Source organism: Lasioglossum baleicum, chromosome 9, assembly GCF_051020765.1.
Source record: "Lasioglossum baleicum chromosome 9, iyLasBale1, whole genome shotgun sequence".
NCBI lineage: Eukaryota > Metazoa > Arthropoda > Insecta > Hymenoptera > Halictidae > Lasioglossum > Lasioglossum baleicum.
This window is the reverse complement of record NC_134937.1, coordinates 15,662,092-15,677,792: the sequence shown is the minus strand read 5'-3', so window position 1 is coordinate 15,677,792 and position 15,701 is coordinate 15,662,092. Positions and strand designations below refer to the sequence as shown.

At 38.1% G+C, this 15,701-nt stretch overlaps 1 protein-coding gene across 5 annotated transcripts in view; it reads left to right on the top strand.

Moving 5' to 3' along the window:
- The window catches only part of LOC143211885 (discoidin domain-containing receptor 2), a 203,333-nt gene that overhangs the window by 176,245 nt on the left and 11,387 nt on the right, over window positions 1-15,701 (top strand). For 4 of the 5 annotated variants that reach the window (XM_076429982.1, XM_076429979.1, XM_076429981.1 and 1 more), the window contains 5 exons: window positions 1,630-1,837; window positions 2,920-3,015; window positions 11,964-12,139; window positions 12,874-13,045; window positions 14,303-14,568. In XM_076429982.1, the coding sequence (XP_076286097.1) occupies window positions 1,630-1,837; window positions 2,920-3,015; window positions 11,964-12,139; window positions 12,874-13,045; window positions 14,303-14,568 (918 nt within the window). The remainder of the gene's footprint in view (window positions 1-1,629; window positions 1,838-2,919; window positions 3,016-11,963; window positions 12,140-12,873; window positions 13,046-14,302; window positions 14,569-15,701) is intronic. The other variant, XM_076429980.1, reaches the window with a different exon arrangement.

The window sequence follows — 15,701 nt, the reverse complement described above, 5'->3', positions numbered from 1 at the left end:
TATGACATAATTATAAGATTTTACCAAAAAATTAGGTGGCTTTATGGTAATTTCGGGCGGTGTATTCTTATTAATCTATGAAGCGGTGAGGTTAAGTGTCGCGCAACACAGGCCCGAACCTGCGACACTTAACTGGTCAACACCGTATATAATTTTTTAACCGTGTCGAACAGGAGTCCATTACATATAATAGGAACGTGTTAATCGATAGATAAAATTTCCAATGGCTCGATTATTATTGATCACGGTGAAACGGGGTTTGTCAAAGTCGCATAAATAACTTAGCGTCGCTAGTCCCGCTGTCGACGTGGCACGGATAACACCATAAGTCAACCGCGACGGATTAAAAATCAGGCCTGAACTCTGCCCGATACGGCTTGTACCGTGCACAGTGAAATGTCAGCGCGATACACCGGATGGATCGCTCGTATCTCCTTTCATCTGGATGAAAGGCCGCGCCATTAAAAGTGAGTCGGCCTTAAGTACCGGTTATTGCTTACACGGTGAGTTGAGCGAGTGGTCCATCAACTAACGCCTATTAAGGCGTACATCTTTCTTCTCTCCGTGGCCCGGGCACACCGTCACGAAAACGCCCGCGATTGCCCGTCTCCGTTACAGGATAACACATTGTTGTATTATTATTGTACAACAAGGATTAATGTAAATCGCAGCTTTAATTAAATGGCATTTTAACCAGTCATAAAATTGATACCGTGACGAACAGAGGAGCATCATCGCCACCCGCGAACCGGCTACAATTCAAGTTATGTATTGAATCACCGGAGAGGTATTATCTGCCCGGCAATTAATGTACCGTTTAATTTGCCGATTATCGCGCCCTACATCCTCAGGCAGAACCTGTCACGAACAATTGAGGCGCGATTGTTGATCGAACCGACTGTTTTTTATGGTCGCACAGAATTATCCTCGGTTTCTCTGTCAGTATATAAAATTATTTATGTGACGTTTAATATTTAACGATGGGAACAATTTTTTCTCGTGATAAATTCAAACATTGCAGCTTCCTCGCTATAACGAGCTCGTACAAAATGTGCGATTTTTTTCATTGAACGGACGTTCGTATTGTCAAATTTTTGTCATCTTTTTACTTTTACAGTAAATTATTTTATGCAAAAGTTTCTTTCAATGATCCGACAAGATCATTGCGGCATTTAAATTTGAATTGTGCGACATACACTTCCTCAAACAAGATCTTTTTAAAACAAGAATTGTCTGAAAAAGTGAAAGTTGCCGAAAAAACTGATTTATTAATGCACATTCTTTTATGAAACTTTTACCAACATATTCGTGACACTTTCCTGATTAAAATGTAAGAATTTACATAATTTCTTTAAAACACTTAAAAGTCGCTAATGAATGAACGCTGTTTTCAGAGACTGTTTAATAAAATAAAATAAAATCTCCTGACTTTCGATGAGAAGTAAAGTACTTCACGGGTGTACAAATAAAATAAACAGTACTAAAGCCTTATTCTTCAGACCTTTAACTATATCGGACAACAAAAATTGTACGACTTTCTGGCCAAATACACCACTGTGCGTTGGTGAAGATATACTGGAGTAAAATTAATAAGGGTGCGTTCTGCGTTCTCTGCGTTTTCTGCGTCAGGTATTCTCGAAAGCAGACGTCTGGTTCAGTCCTGATGGCGAAGAGTACGAAGAGGAGCCACTGTCTTACTCTTACATCCCGGACATCGTTCTGGAGAACGCGCGGAACGTGTCGATAGGCCTGCACGAGCGCCGCGGGAAGCTTCTAAAGATACATCTGTACTTCGCCGCCCGATGGATCATGATCAGCGAAGTGACGTTCGACGGAAGTAAGCTCCCTTCATCTCTCGATTCCCGGTGTCCCTTCATCGATCATTCTTCCCAGCGAGAACGGTGTCGATGCACCAGTCTGATTAATCTTCCAGTTCGTACTCCTCCTCGTTGCTCGTCGTCGTCATAACTTTCGTAACGCGGTAGGAAATAATTAGAGGGCACTCGCGGGATCGTTGAACCGCGCTTTCGAAAAATCACCGGGTTACTTCATTACCATTCAAGGACCCGCCGCCGGAGATCTTGTTAAATCGGTAACGAACGGGGCAGTAACGACAGCTGGATTATCTCTTTCCCAGCAATGGTTTTTAACGTTCGTCGCGTCTTTATCCCGGGCATCCGCACACCTATCTTACCAATTTCATCGTCGTGATCCTAATGACCGTTTGAATTAACGCCGACGATCATCGAACTGACATTACCGGTCCGTGGAAATCCCCGTGGAAACGAACGTTCCAAAATGGGAAAATAAAAATCGAACTGGGATTCATTGTAATGTTTCTCGAGCTGTCAGTCAATAATGGTCACCGGAAATATTTGGTTAAAGAATTGAAATTCTTTTTTGACTACAGCCATGAATGTTTTTAATGATTAGCAGAAATCTGATCATCGAAGATTTTGAATAGTCCGGATGTGCTGTTCTGAGAACGGAAATATTTATTTATCATTTTATAAGGCAAACAATGAGTATACCAATTAATGTGTTTATATAGAAACATTACATTCAGTATTATTCCGTCATTACCCATATTAAATAACATCATATTGATAATGTAAATGAACGATGTTGGATGTGCACATTCGGATTAAATTATGGAAATGGAAAAATGATCCGAAATTTCATGTTTAATAATAAATTGGTGAATAATTAATATTTCCCCGTAAAGATTAAAACAGATAAAATAACTATTCATTTTGCGAGTTGCTTCGCCATCTTTGAAGATTGAATTTCGCAGCTCGCGAAACATCGTCAACGGCTCAGATGTTCGGTGGCTAAAGGGGAGAAGAACTGTGTATTGTCCCTTAGATTAAGCTAGAGCGACAACTGTTTAGTTACCAAGATCCGCTTTCCTCGTTTCAGCCAATCCCTATGAAAATGTCACCGAAGAGTCGGCGTCCGAGTTCAGCAACCGAGAAATTCCAATGAACCCCGAGGTGGATCTTAACTTGCAAACAAGTAAGTGACTCGACGCCGGCGTCATTTAATTCGTATCAATCCCGAGTTAATTACACCCGGAGCATTCGAAACTTTCCTTATCTTTCTTATCTGTCGCGCTGCTCTGGAACGATGGCCTCCTAAACTTAAGTAATCATGAACATCGATTTCACTGCACGATGCTAAACTAATTTATTTACCGCGCTATGAAAAAATATAAATCATGGTCCCGATCGAGTTTACCTTCATCGTTTTTTACGAGTCCCGAACTGGTCGAATTGCAAAATTATTAACTTTGCAGATTTTTATGGATCAACTCATAAAACTTTGAATTTTAAGAGATTTGCACTTGATCAGAAATTTTATAATTTTCTAAAGAATCTAGCGTCCATTGTACTTACATATTTTACTATATTGATTTTTAGCTCCAATCTCCAAAAACTTTGATCATTAGATTACCGATATTTATACCAAATAAAATATTCTATACTTGATCAGAAATTTTAAAGGTTGATGGATGTTTCTCAACCAATCTTTCTTTTTCGTAAAACCATAAAATTCTCAATCTAGTGATCATGTTGTTCAACTGTACATCTGCTCATGTAAATATTCATAAATATTAAACACGATAATCAGTACGTAATAGCTAGCCAGAGGATTTTATTTATTTATGACAAAAACGAATAGCTGAAAAATGAATTTAAAACATTGTTATATTATTTTCGACCTATTAAACGTAAAGACACAGGTAGAACATTTTATTACTAGTGTAGAAATAACTGGAGCCAGTGAGAGGCTAACCAAGATGAACATAAATGATAAATTGATCATTTATATTCACAGATTGAAATGTGTCACAGAAATGCCAAAATGGTTTTCTGTGGTACGAAATACGTACTGTATTTTGTAAAACTTGGAATTAAACCTTGATTTTTCATACACTATTGCAAATCACCTCATTTCGTTTTACCATTGCATTTTCTTCAGAGAATGCCAATGTCGACTTTTTTCCGTAAGCAGTCGAACAATTTCTTTCGGAACACTATTTCGCCCGTGGAGGAAACGAAGGCGCGCATTAAAAGGAACACGATCCGTTTCTCGAAGTCCCCGTTCCTCGCAGCCCGATCTAATTTTCCTGTTTGCTGATACTGTGTGCCGGTCAGGAAATTAATTTCCCAATTTCTTCGTCCGATTATACGGCAGAATGGCTTCGCGATTGACTTCGTCCACCTCCGCTTTTGCGAGTACATAAGGTTTGTCCGAGGAAGTAACTTCATTAGTGGAACCAGGCCGCCATTCTTTGACGAGGAGAGGATAAGATTAGGAGTCACGGTGAAACCCGCCGGTGGAACCGGGGGAAAGTTGGATAGTTTATAATTCACGTAGTAACTTCGTCGTAACGTAAACAATTAGTCGGATTAAGAGGATACTCGCTCGAGGAAGCAAGGGAAAGGGGACAGGAAAGAACTCGATCCTTCCGTCGCGTCGTATTGCCTCGACAAATCGATTCCCATTGACTTCGGGAAAGTGCATCGCAAACAGGACACCGATTCTGTACGATTTTCAGAATTTTATTCAATTCTAGAACATCGCGTTCATTTCCAGAAAATATTAGAATTCTATGTTTACGATCGTTCCGAGAACATCAAATCTTGCAAAATTTATCCTGGCGAACTTAAATATTTGTTGTTGTTTCATGACAACCTTTTCAACGTCGATGTCCAATTTTTTTCATGACTTTTCATTTGTAACACTTGTCGCAAAATTGTTTACAACAAAGAGAATTGTTGTTAAAGATTTTTTTACATGAACCCCTTCTACTCGTCGAGGAAAGAAGAAGTTTGGAAGGAACCAAATGTGTCATAAACAACGTTTTTCGTGAATGGTTAAGGGTGGTCACATAATTTCACTTTCGAGATATTTCCGTTTAAAGTTTTGATCACTAATGCTTTGACATAGAACATCGGTTAAATTGCATTATTTTCTTGAGCCTTTCGAATTTATTTTCATCACTTTTTTTCTGGTAAAACCTATGCTCTACAGCTCAATTAAAGCGTAAATTCAAATTTCTTGAAATTGTGACATGCGGCGTTTTTCCTTACAACCGTAGATGTAGCGTTTGTTAATTGGACGCGGGTGTGTCGGAAAGACTTTAGTCCACTGCCTTAAATTGCACTTACTCGCATTTGTCCTAAATGTAAAATCGACAGATGACAATCATGTTCAATAAATCCAATAGAGCTGGTCAGCAACGCAGCATTCAACCTATTAACAGATTTTAGATTTTCCGTACAACCGTATATAATTGTTTACAAACCCGAGAAATTTTCCCTCGCCCCCGGTGACCAGGAAGATCAGGGCGAATCCAACGATCATCAGCAGGGAAGCTAGTAGTCAGTCCCGACCTCGAAAGGCAGTGTTTGCAGTCGGAAAGTAGTGCAGAAAAATCCGTATTTTCGTGGCTCGCGCGACGATGCGGGGCTATAAAAAAAAGAGAACATCAAAGGGGCAGAGTGGTGCATAATTCCAAGATCACGGGCAGGCTATTTGAAGCGTGTCGCAGCGTCGTCGCGTCACTGTAACAACAGAAATGAAAAAGACTGTTAATAGAACCGAACGACCGTGTGTCAAAGGAGTGAAACGTCGCGTCGGTGGCAAAGGAGCAAAGGACACGGGTCGCAAAAGACACGGAGCGGCAAGTGTGCGTTCCTAATGGACCAAACAACAATAGGGGTCTCATCTTCCATTCCCTGTGTCCCTGGGACACTCGCGGCTAAATGCTCCGGACCGTCGCGAATAAACGAGCAGTTTCTCGCGGCACGCGGCCGCTCGGCCGCGATTATCCAGTCCAGAAAATAAAGAAGCACGTCGTTAGATACGCCGGTAACGAGTGAGCTATACCGAACCACGGTTTCGAACATTCTCCGGCGCAAACAGCTGGAAAGATGCCGCGCGAGAGAAAAAAAAAAGCAAGAGCACGTTCGAGCGCGTGCAAACGCATGCGATTCCCGAGCACAGATGCCATCGAGCCTCGCTCTCCTAACCAGAGGTGTACGCAGCTCCTTGATTACTTGAAAGCACCGGCGAAACCTGGAAAATATTCCCTCCGTCTGGAATATTCGGCGAAATTATCCCGAGAAAAAATTCCGCGAAAAAATAAGCCGGCGACTAACGAATTGGGCGGGGATAATTGCCTGGCTTACTTGTTATTAAAATTGTTATGGCACTGCTTTCCCAGGAAAAGAACACTGGGATTTCGCGAAATCAAATGCTGCGAGAGAGGTTTAATTGCTTAATACTGGAAAACCAAAGTTGGTTGAATAGTTAAGACTGAAATGTTCTTGAGACGCTGCTTATTTTACTTTACATTCCAACAATATGAAATTCCGAAATTTCAGTTGATAAAATGTGAAACAGCGAAAACATTTTTAAAAACTGAAGATACTGTTGTATCATTTTCAAATCATTAAATCGATTTAAATTGGATGTCTATACAGCACCAGTACCTTGCATTATAACAGAAACAATTTTTATTCGGCATAAAAATTTCCAGTCTGACGAATGTTATTTTTCAACTTACAAGTCGAGGAATTCTGTGAAAACCTATATTTTAAAACTAGAACTACCAGATGAACCAATAATGATTTTCCTCCCATAAAATACTTGAAACGTTATTTCATATTTAAAAAAGTAATCCCTTTTCGAGAAAGTTTTACGAATTTGGGTAGAAGGAATCCTTTAAAAGCTTCTGTCCAATTCAGAAGTAGACCACATTACTTATTTGCCGAGAATCCAGCGTTATTTACTAAGAACCGACCTATAAATGTGTCCAACCTGCCATTTTCTTAAAAAATTCACGCGTTAATTGCTCCCCAGTGCACTTCCGTTCGACCGCAAAGTATTTCTGTCGCTGCCGCGAATCTCATAAAATTGTTATAGTCCTCGCCGATTACAGGAATGTAGTCGTCTTTGTGCGAAAGTATAATATTCAATGATCCGGACAGGTCTATTTTTGCAATAATTTCAGAATAATCCAGCACTGCTTCAAATAGAATAAGTTCATTTTTCCCGATAAAACGTTGCGCTTTTCCTCGGAACATTCGGGTTGAGAGAGATGCCAGGGAACGGGTAGAATTCGTAAGGAGATTAAAGAAAAATGGAAAAAGCGACAGATAATGGAGGAAATTAGAGGTGCTTAATGAGTAGATAAAGAGGAGGATTAACCGGGGCTAGCTAGCCAGGGAAATGCAGCCGGTCCAGAAGCAGTATCGATTTAAAATAAACAGTTAATAGGACGGAGCCGGGAAATTAGAAAAGAAAATCGCCCATGAGGAACGCGAGTACAGCCAGCCAGAAATGGCTTAATTAGACGACAATCTGCTCAGGTGTGATCGCGAGCTAGACGTGCAGCACCGGCTCACAAATCTTTTCTCGTTGTGCAACAAATCCGTTCGTGTTTCTTCCAGTTTCCTGAATGATTGCGAGCAAAGCATCGTAAATAAAGCGTCCTTGTAAAATAAGAGAACAGGGGAATGCGAAAGATAGAACAACTACAGATCAAAAGGGAGTGCAGAGAAAAAAGGAGCGTTTGAACCACTGGGGAAAGCGAAACATAAGGACAAGACAAAAAGTAACTGGTGGATTGCAACTGTACAGAACGTTTCACGATAAATGCCTTTCGATTTTGATAATGCAGAGAACAAGTGAAAGATGAAAATTTTGAATATAAGGAAAATGTAATAACACACCGTTAACGAGAATGTCTTGAGAGAAATATTGAATTTTTGAATTTTTCACACGAAAATTGTGTGACTAAGAAACAAACAGAAATAATTAATACAAAATCAAATATTCAAGTTAAATAACATATTTTATAACACGACAGAGGTTCGAAAGATTACGAAATATTAAGATTAAGGACTAAACGAAAATTAATTTCTTGATTCACTGTTTTCAATGAGTAGAAAATAATATATTGATATTAATCCCTTAAAATGTCACTTACTCTCTTTCAAACCATAAGATCCGCAGTCTAATTATGGTATATTGAATTATGAAATACTAAAGACATCATATAATATACAATTGTTTTTTAATGGAGAAATAAGTTGAATCGGGTAGAATGAATTTCTTTACAAAGTATTGTTTTCGAAGAAATCAAATTTGAATACTAATTGGGCACACGAGCAATTGAATAAGACCCGGCAAGCGTGTCTGGTCATCACTTGCCGATTCTACTTGTCGCAGTCACGAAACTTTCCGTAAACCAGGCGAACTTCCAAAATCGATTTTCATGCGGATGACATAACCAAATTTCCTTATTTTACTCTATCCTTTCATCTCATCTCAGGGAATTAATCCCATTGAGATGGTATCACGATTGTTGGTTTACTGAATATAGCATAACTTAATGCCAGTCTAAATAGACGAAGTCATTCAATTTGCTAAAATTGATAATTGGATTATTCAATGATGCTATTGTACCCAGTTAACCTACATCCCATTCCATAAAAAGACTCATAAATTTATAAAGTGTGGATTTTTAGAGACAGAAAAGTACAAGAAACAAATAAAAAATGTATTGCTGACTTTAATGATTCTAACAAGGTAAAACTTAATGGATAATCTTACATTCTTCCAATCTGTTCAATTATCAACATTTAGATAAACGTAATATGGGACGAACAAAATTGACATAACAAAACTTTTTTACAATCAAATGAAAGAATTATTTGTTAAATTAAGAAAAATGTGAACAATTTTTAACGTAATGAAGAGTTAATTCGTCTTCACCAGTTAAAAGATTGAATTTGATCACTCCTTTTCTTCACAAGTGCATAAAATTTAACTGTATTTAATTATTATCAACTGCACGAAGCAAAGAAGGAAGTGCATTTCTTCGCCCATTTAATCTAACAGCAAGGAAGACTATATTTCTCGACGTCCCCAGCAACTGAATTACAGTTTACCCCGGTCAATATTATCATAGTCGTGTAATACGCAAAACAGGATCAAAGAAACGAAGAGAAAACACATAAAATACGATTGTAGGGAAGAAAAGGGGGATTCGGAACGAAGTTAAACGGACGCAAAAAAAGTGTCGGATAGCAGAATGGGACGGGAGCGGAAGGAATTAAAAGCCCTCCGGCTTGTTCCTGTCTATTTCCTTTTTTTGGATCCATGGAAAAGAGCGTGATTTAAAGGGTAGATTTTTCCGGTTCGAACCGTCCCGTCGTGAGCGTCCGCGGCCGGGTATGCACCACGAATTAAAGGCTCCCGCAGACAAACGCGAATATTCCCAGCAACAGATTCGGTGCGTTGCAATTTGCTGGTCATCTCAACCTTTGGTAGCATCTTGAAATTGTTACGCATCTACTTTTCCTCTCCGATTATATTACTGTTTCAACCTTTAACTGTTAGGCTGACGCAAAAATAATTGCGGTTTGTGTGCTCCAATTTTAAAGCTTTTTAAAGTCACATTTTATTCAGATACATAGTTACCTAATCCAGACCTAGCAGCTTCTAGGAGAGAGGCTGTAACTCGGATGTTTCTTAAGATTGTGCAGCATAAACATGATCACGAACTCTACAATATATGTACCTTTACATAAGGTGATCGTTTCAAGAAATGGTCCATCAGAGTACTTTTAAGAAATGTCTAAAATTCGTGTTTTGCTCAGACAGTTAACTAGGGGTGACTTCTTAAGGATATTTTACATTCAATTGTCTCTGGGAGGTAAACGGAAATATTTAGCGCTGTTATAGCGTCTTTTATGCCTCGTAGATGGCAAAGAAGGGTGAACGGCGAAGCACGACGGCGTTTGGCCCGTTTTCCTTTTCCGCTCGAACGATACCGGGTGGCGTGGCTTGATCGAAGCAAATCGGTCTCCGAGTCTCTGGGTCGACGTGAGATCTTGATCGCCACGCGAGGCCACTCTGCCGGCTTATTTATTTCTCTCGTAAAACCGGCGTTGTGACGCCGCTTCCGTTTCGAGCGTGCTCGGGCTAGAGCTCGGCCGATAAAACACCGAAGCGGGCCCCGGCCGACATGAAAAATTGGAAGAATGTAACGGCGCATTGTAAAGTCGCTTTATCGAGTCCCTCGCGTTTCGTCTTTATCCGACTGGCCTTTCTTCTTCCTGCTTACCCCGTTTCCTCCTCGTTTCTTCCCGTTCTTCTACGTTTTGCACCCCCCGCCGCTTCCCTCGATTAGCCTTTTCACCTGTCCCGATAAAAATGTTACGGTTTTTTAAGCGGCGGAAAGGATGAAGGGAGGCATTCCAGGGACGTACCGTCCTTTACGAGCTATAAAACCGTTTCCGGTCGAGAAAGATTCGCAGTCGAGTCGCGAAACGATCGATCCCGAACGACGTTTCGAATTGCTCCCGCTCGATTTACTTCTTCCTACAAGCCAATCGACGTTCGAATGCTCCCGGTTACGTTTATTAAAACCGGCACGATGGCGGGAACGGTTAACGACGTGTAGACACATCTGGGAAACTCGATTTTTAACCCCTTCTATCACATCAGGTCAGACATGTGAAGACTTCGAACGGAATCTACTTCATACACAAAGTTTATGAATACAAATATTCCATATTTTCGACTTGGGTTAAACTTTCACTCTGGGGATCAAACATTGTCAACTTTTCTTAATGATTTTCATTAAACGATTAAAATTTTAATCAAGATTGATTGATTAATGTGTACGATTAAAAAAGTAATCATCGAAAAATCGGCGATTGATTCAATCGATTGATGAAGTTAATCACCATACGGTCTATCCATAAATTGTAATAAGGAGGGAGATAGAGAGACAGTGAGCGGAGACGGAGAATTGACAGAAATATATCTCAACAGAAACTCAGTTTACATTTTTTCAGTATTCATACAGTTTTGATTCTCCGATTGACGATTACAATTGGAAGGAATGTAATCGTTAATCGCAATTAACGACTGAAGTAGAAATTTAACCGTTATTCCCAATTAACGATTAAGAAGTATTTAATCGTTAACCGCAATTAATGACTAAACTATGAGATTAATTGTTAATTGCGATTAACGATTGAAGTAGAAATTTATTCGTCAATCCTTGATTTTGCCCAACTCTGGTCGTTAAATATGAAACTTGACAAGTGTGTTTGAAATTTGTGTTTCATTTGTCAAGTTTTATACTTGATGATCTGATAATATGACACAATTCGACGAAAAAAATTATAAAACTTTAAATTCTAGTGCGAGGAATCCAAGACTTCACCCAGACCTAGCGGATCCGCTCGCTACATTATACCTCTCCTATGTCTGGAAACCAATATGGCAGCGTTCTAACCTGTCAAACGCGCTTGAAATCGAGCTACTTTACTCGCGTATAAATTTAAAACGAATGAACTCCGCACACTGAAACTTGGATTCCTCGCACCAGAATATAGATCATTTTTTTCGTCGAATTGTCTAATATTACATTCAGAAAAGTTAAAAATTTTTGATCCCCTGAGTGAAATAAAGAAGTTCAGCCTCGACTTATTTTCTCATGTAGAATCACTCCCTCCACGGTTGTACCGTCAATACTCGGAAACCCTGTATATAAAACTTACTCTGTTTCGGGGGAGACAAATCTCTAAGCGGACGTGCCTCCGTCTATCGCAGCTAAATTTTGAACGGCGCTGAATAACCTTGAGAAAACATCTATTTACAGAAGATTTGTGACCACCTTCATTTTTGTCACAAATGCATAAAATTGGCAGTCTACTTATGACATTGTTTTAATATTGTTGAGATAAAAATTACAGTGCTCGACATTTTAATAACTCGAGGTCGCGAGAGTTTAAAATATAACTTGAAGAGCCTTGCCCAAACATTAGCATAAAGACCAGGCTGCTTTTTAATCAGTTTTCCATTTATCCGGAGAAAAAATAAAGGTACAGTATGACTAGCGACTGTTTTGCATTAAAGAGAACCGTTTGGCATAGTTACAGCTGCGGGAGAGGGTCAGGAATACTTAGAGGTACTAATAGGTGTTCTGACTGCCATTATCCTACTTCTTCTGCTGGTGTTCGTCATTATTCTACTTCTGAATCGACGGCAAAAACTTCAGAGCTCGCCGACCGTGTTGAAAAATCCATTTGGATTCGCCATAAACATGAAGGTAAAAGCTAGCTATAAATATGCCGGAACTTTTCCGGGAGCGACGAAACGGATTTTAATTTGTCATTAAAAGTCAGCGAAGTTCGTCACCTCGGGATCACGCGAATCAATGAGAGCTCTTAAACCAAGAGGGTGCAAGTCGTTGATAATTCTTTGTGCCTTCGATATTTTATTCTATTTATTATTTTATCCCATTTTTATGATTGAATTTCATCGAATAAACCATTCAAACATTTGATTGAACATTTGACAGAAATAGTTATGTAAAATATTTACTTTAATTCGGCAAATTGTGAATTGAATAGTGAATTAAAAAATTTATTGTTATCGATAAATCTAGTAAATTACAGACATAAATATTAGTTCGTCATTTATTTATGACAATTCTATGAACATATTCGTGACATTTCTCCGATTGAAATGACACCAAACGCTATACAGTTTGGATCTACTGAATCGTGAATGAAACAAGTAAATGAGATCCGAATTGTATCATGTTTGGTATCATTTTAGTTAGAAAAATTATGCAAGCATGTTGGCGAGAGTTTCAATTCGCAAAAAAAACGTTTCGAGCTAAGCTCAAGGAATAAATTCTTCATAAATATCACATTTAGAGAGATATTAACTATTTTACTGTATTAGTGGACTATTATTGGCCGAAGTGTCTGTTATTACGTTGTGGCATGCTTATTTTCAATATGTTCTCGATAAAATCAAAGGATTGAACATTTCCAGGGTCTCCTCCTGAATTTAACTCCCGGAGGGATGCTGGCAGAAACAGCCAATCACGTTTCCCCGGACATGCCGGAGGACGGGAGTATGCACGAGTCTTTAACAATGGAACAATTCAATTCACCGCTTGTCAGTCCCCAATATAAATCTACGTACGCGATAGTGGCTACTTCCGGTGAGTTTTTACGACGAAACTCTCCATTTCTTACTTCGAAGAACGCGAAAGTTATTTATGTGCCTCGACGGCGCGGCGCGGCGTTCCGTCGATGAAACAACGCCGCCTCCGGCTCCCCGTGACGCCCATAAATCTCATTTGTACTACAAAAGTATATTTTTCGAAAATATTTTATATATTCCACATGGATTTCATACACGTATCAATGGCAAAACGATCGGACGAAAATTGCAGAATTTTTTCCAATCAATTTTAATTAATGTCAGCTTCATTCCCGGCGCACCATAAATGAAATTTACGTCTCGGTAATGATGAAAATTTTCCAGCAGAAATTAATATATGATGTGAAATAAACAGAGTAAACAGTTTTAAGTAATTATAAATGATTGATTTCGCTGGGTAGGAAAGGTGGAAATTAAAAATCCAAGTTAATACGACAATAAAAAATCACTTGTAAAGCTGTGATCTACAATTAACGATGTCTCAAAATTTTTATCATTAGACTGCAGATTTTATTCCGTTTGTAGTAAGAATGAATACATCAAATTTAAAACAGTTAACAAATTGGAAGAATTTAAGAGTATATTATTTTCAACTGATCAACATTATTAAAGAAGGAAGGACAATGTAACTCCTGTTTCTTATGGTCAGTGCAGAAAGTTTTTATTTTGTTTAAAGATCTGCAGTCTAATCATCATATTCAAGTGAAGCAATTCACAAATAAAATGGTTTCAGCCTATATTGAATCAAGAAATATGTGTTACTGTGGGTCTATTCTAACCCAGTGCTTTCAGAACATTACCTACTTGCTCAAGCCCTGGAAAATAATTTTATACTTTCAATGAATATAAAATGAAAAATACCTATAAAATGGCAACGTTAAAAATTAATTTATGCAATTTTCATATTAGAAAATTTGTCTGCACCTAATAAATTGCTAATAATCACTGAAAAGTACGATACGAATGAATATTCTGAATTTCACTTTCTCTTATTAATAAGATAATCGAGGCAAAACTTTTTTATTCGATGAAACGTACAAATTCTAGTGTGAACAGTAGATAAAAAATTATAAACGAACGTTTCAAACAAACAATCTGCTTTCTGAGCAGCAGTAAATAATCTGCTTTCTGAGACTAGCAATTTGTCGCTGTTTATTTTCGTTTCGTTGCGATATGTGGAAGCATTTCGTAAAAAGGCACTCATACGTGAAGTAAAGGGGTGATTGGGAGGATTGACAAGGATCGATTTTTGTAGAAGAATCCCCGAAAGACCTGAAGGACGTGAAGGTGTCAGAGGAGAGCGTTCGTCTCGATACAAGACCGGAATCGACAGCAGGCCCGCCTAGTTGCTCATCGTCGCCGACCAACTCCCCTGCGCGTCATTCTCAATACTACAGGACCCTTCAAAGTTACACCAGTCCAAATGCGAAACTCAATATAGCAACCACGTCTAATCACCAACGAGACGTCGATCAAATCCACTCGAAGCGTTGGCACACGGCGCCTAAAGAAAAGCACAAGGTTAGTCTTCCCATCCCTGACACGTTCATCAACCCCAAAATACTCCGCAAAATCAAAGCATTTAAGTCAACTGAAACTGCAAAGTAAATTGATCATTGCACCACGGATTTTTTTGTATTTTTGAAAATATTGGGTGAAATATAAAACAGTAAGATGAGAAAAATGTAAGGAGATATTGGTATGTTCCATTAAGGGATGATTAAAATTTTTATCTAATCCCCACTACTTACAATCTATCGCAGAATATTTCTATTTTATATTTCTATTGTAGAAATTATAGTAAAATTTGGTTGACTTGAACATGTCACGTGTTGCAAAGTTTTAAATAAAAGTATTAATGATTAATGGACTACGGATTTTACACATTCCTGACGAAAATGATTAGATCAAATAAAGAGTCTTCCATTATGAAGTATCATTCTAAATTTCGCGCTATTTTTTTGGCGAGGATTAGAGTTGTCACTCTTTAACACGTAGTTAGTACAATTGTAAAACACTAAAATAGTAAAAAGTGGTTAATTGTCAAAAGAGCAGCATTTTTACCACGCTTATATTAAAATGCACTAAAAAGGAGAAAATAATTTTTTTCCTGGTTCTCCATAGTATACCGAATCCAGTTAAATGATTAATAATATTTTTCCCAAAAACTTTCAGCAATTATTTCAAAATTTCTTCTGTTATAAAATTACTGTCGGAATAGATAGAAAAATTTAATATAAATTTAATTAAAATCATGACATTAGTGATTATAAAAATAAAAGCGTGGAGCACTAACCTATATTAACGTAATCTTCATGGTCGCTCCACGCTTTTATTTTTATAGTCACTAATGTCATGATTTTATTCAAATTTATATTAAATTTTTCTATCTATTCCGACACTAATTTTGTAACAGAAGAAATTTTTAACTAATTGCTTAGAATTTTGAGGAAAAATATTATTAATCATTTAACTGGATTCCGTATTTTAGGGAGAACCAGGAAAAAAATTATTTTCTCCTTTTTAGTGCATTTTAATATAAGCGTGGTTTTAAAAAATTTTCTTTTATATATATTATTTTTTATAATCTAAAATAAGCCTTCTTAATGAAAGACCCTGTACAAAACAGTAAGAAAATTTGAAGGATTTAAAAA